Source organism: Gavialis gangeticus, unplaced genomic scaffold (assembly GCF_001723915.1).
Source record: "Gavialis gangeticus isolate Ggan-Ray unplaced genomic scaffold, GavGan_comp1, whole genome shotgun sequence".
Classification (NCBI taxonomy): Eukaryota; Metazoa; Chordata; order Crocodylia; family Gavialidae; genus Gavialis; species Gavialis gangeticus.
Window position 1 is genome coordinate 430,029 of NW_017728991.1, and position 2,511 is coordinate 432,539.

Consider the following 2,511-nt stretch of genomic DNA (forward strand, 5'->3'; position numbering starts at 1 on the left):
TATGATCGGGCTTCATTAAAACTGGTTTCCAATTCCCTCCTTGGAAGAAAAGGATCCAGTGGTTCCCGAGAGCGGCGGGAGGTTTAATTGGGTGTTAAGCGGTAACGAAGGAGAAGGGAATCCGGTAATGCCATTCAGGCATTTGCCGTGTAATCATCTTCCACCTCGCGCTGCTCCGGGTTTGGGTCACCTTCTCCCGAGCACAACAAAAGACGCGGGAGAAGTGCAGCGAGCCCGGAGGAGGGATGTGTTGAATCCACAAACACCCACTGTTTTTTCTTCCCTCTGGAGAAACTGTAAAGAGGTTAATGCTGCTTAATTTGGAAAGAAGGGGCAGAGTGCCTATAGAGGTATATAAATAATGAATGGCTTGCAGGAGGCTAATTGGACACTTCCATTTACCCTTTTCCAACACGCACGACGAAGTACAAAAGCTCCGGCTGAATTGAAAAAGCCGCCGATTCAGCGCGGACAAAGCGGCTGGCGTAGCTCGGCGCTGACCTGCCCAGGTTTCTGCTGCCGGAGGTCACCGAGGCAACCAGGACTTTCCTTGCGCGGCTACCAAAATAGCTTGCTCGGGCTCGCTCGCCCCGGCACCTCGCAGCACCCGGCGCAGCCCCCGGCGGGCGGTCAGCCATCTTTGCTCCAGCGCCTGTCCTCGCCCCCCTTCCCCTCCTCCGTCGCACCCTCCACACTGCTCCCGAGGCCTCAGCCCGTTGCGCCGCAGCGCCCGGGGGGGCTGCCGAGCCAGCGCACCTGCCCCAGGGGCAGGAGGTGCCGTTCCTGCGCCAGCTCGGCGCTTGCGTGGCCGTGCAGACCCGGGCAGCTGCTGCTGCTGCCAGATCGGCTGCTATAAAAACCTCCCGCGCCGTCTGCAGTAAGGGTTGCTATTCCAGTAACCAGCATCTGTTGCTTTGGGGTAGATGTGCTGCATGTTGCGTGGGTGCGAGTGCACGGTGCGGCTCCCACCCGCTTCCCCAGAAGGCCCAGAGATAAATCCCCCTTTCCTCCCCCGGCTGCTCGTATACAACAACAGCAGGGGCTTTCACAGCTCCCCAGCAAAAATCCTGGGGCAGAGGGAGACCGAGAGGCTTGGTGCTTTCCGGGAAAGATGCTCCAGGTCGGTATAGATAGGGGGTCATGCGCGCACAACCGGCGCTTGCGCCCCCGCTCTGCTGGAACAAGGCAGGGGGAAGGGAGGAGCCGGGCCAGGTGAGGAGTGTCCGACTTTCCCCGCATTGTTCTCAATTGTGCTTGCAGGGAGCACGAGAAGGAGGTGCAGAATCGGAAAAGGGGCAAGCGGCCCCGGGGCAGGCCCAGGAAGCATGTGGTGAGTCCCTGGCTGGGTGGGGGCCGGTGGGCAAGGATGGCGGCAGCTTGCAAAAGCTGTGCTTGCTCCGCACGCTCCTGTCCCGTGACGTGGACTTGCTGACGTGGTGGCGGGGGAGCAGAAGGCAGCGGGGCTGCACGGCTGAGCTGGGCAGGAGGGCAGTCCTGGTGCGTGCTAGCTGGCGCTGGCGGGAGGGAACGCGCGAGTGCAATGCGGAGCTTTAGTGCCATGGGCACGTGGAGAGGTGTCCGTGTGCCATGGCGCCTCTGGGATGGGGCCGCACTGGGATTTGTGGGGTCCCCGGGCTGCTGAAGAACCTAACTGGGAGAGAGTTGGGCCCAGGCCTCGTGTCTCACCCTGCTCTTCCCCTTGTCCCCTCTTTGTTTCATCAAGGAACCAGAGGTGCCTCTGAAAACCAAGTCGAGTAGCTCCTCTTCCTCAACCTCCTCCTCCTCCTCTTCCTCCGAAGAGGATGATGAGAGCGACTTGGAGGCAAAGAGGGGCCTTCGGGGCAGAGAGAGCCACCCGGTGCCGCAGAAGAAAGCTCAGATCCTAGTGGCCAAGCCCGAAGCCAAGGACCCCGCCAGGAAGAAGCGTGGGCGGAAGCCTCTCCCGCCGGAGCAGAAAGCCGCCAGGAGGACGGTGACCCTGGCGAAGGTGCTGAAACCCTCCCGGAAGGAGGTGGGTGGTGGCGCTAAGCCGCTGGGCAAACCGCAGCCTCTGCACAGTGCCCAGGCCTCGGGGCTTGCTGTGCTCAAGGCGCACATGAAAGAGCCCCAAGGGGCGCTCGCCGGGCTCGGTGCCGGAGGCCCGGCGGCAGAGACCCTTCCCGGGATGATGAAGGGCTCCTCGGGGAGCCCCAGCCGCGGGATCAGCTGGCAGAGCTCCATTGTCCACTACATGAACAGGATGGCCCAGAACCAGGCCTCTGCCGAGGGCTCGCCGGCGGGGAGGCTGGCGCTCAAGGCACAGGCCGCCGGCAAGAGCAGCCTGGGGCTGGACTTGAAAATGAGGCACCAGAAGGGAGCGGGGGAGCCGGGGCTGACCGCGCAGGGAGCCAGAGCCGCCAAGGCGCCCGCCGGGGGGGAGCAGAAGGCGGGATGCGCTGGGGGCTCTCAGGGCCTGCACAATGGCAGCAAGGCCCCGGCTGGCTCGCCTGGCCCTGGCAGCCAGGAGCTGAA

The 2,511-nt window shown here is 63.2% G+C and overlaps 1 protein-coding gene across 1 annotated transcript in view; it reads left to right on the plus strand.

Annotated features, from left to right (window-relative positions):
• Positions 1 to 2,511, plus strand: part of CBX2 (chromobox 2) — a 21,675-nt gene that overhangs the window by 12,857 nt on the left and 6,307 nt on the right. The window contains 2 exon segments of the mRNA XM_019514929.1: positions 1,221 to 1,330; positions 1,724 to 2,343. Of these exon segments, the coding sequence (XP_019370474.1) occupies positions 1,221 to 1,330; positions 1,724 to 2,343 (730 nt within the window).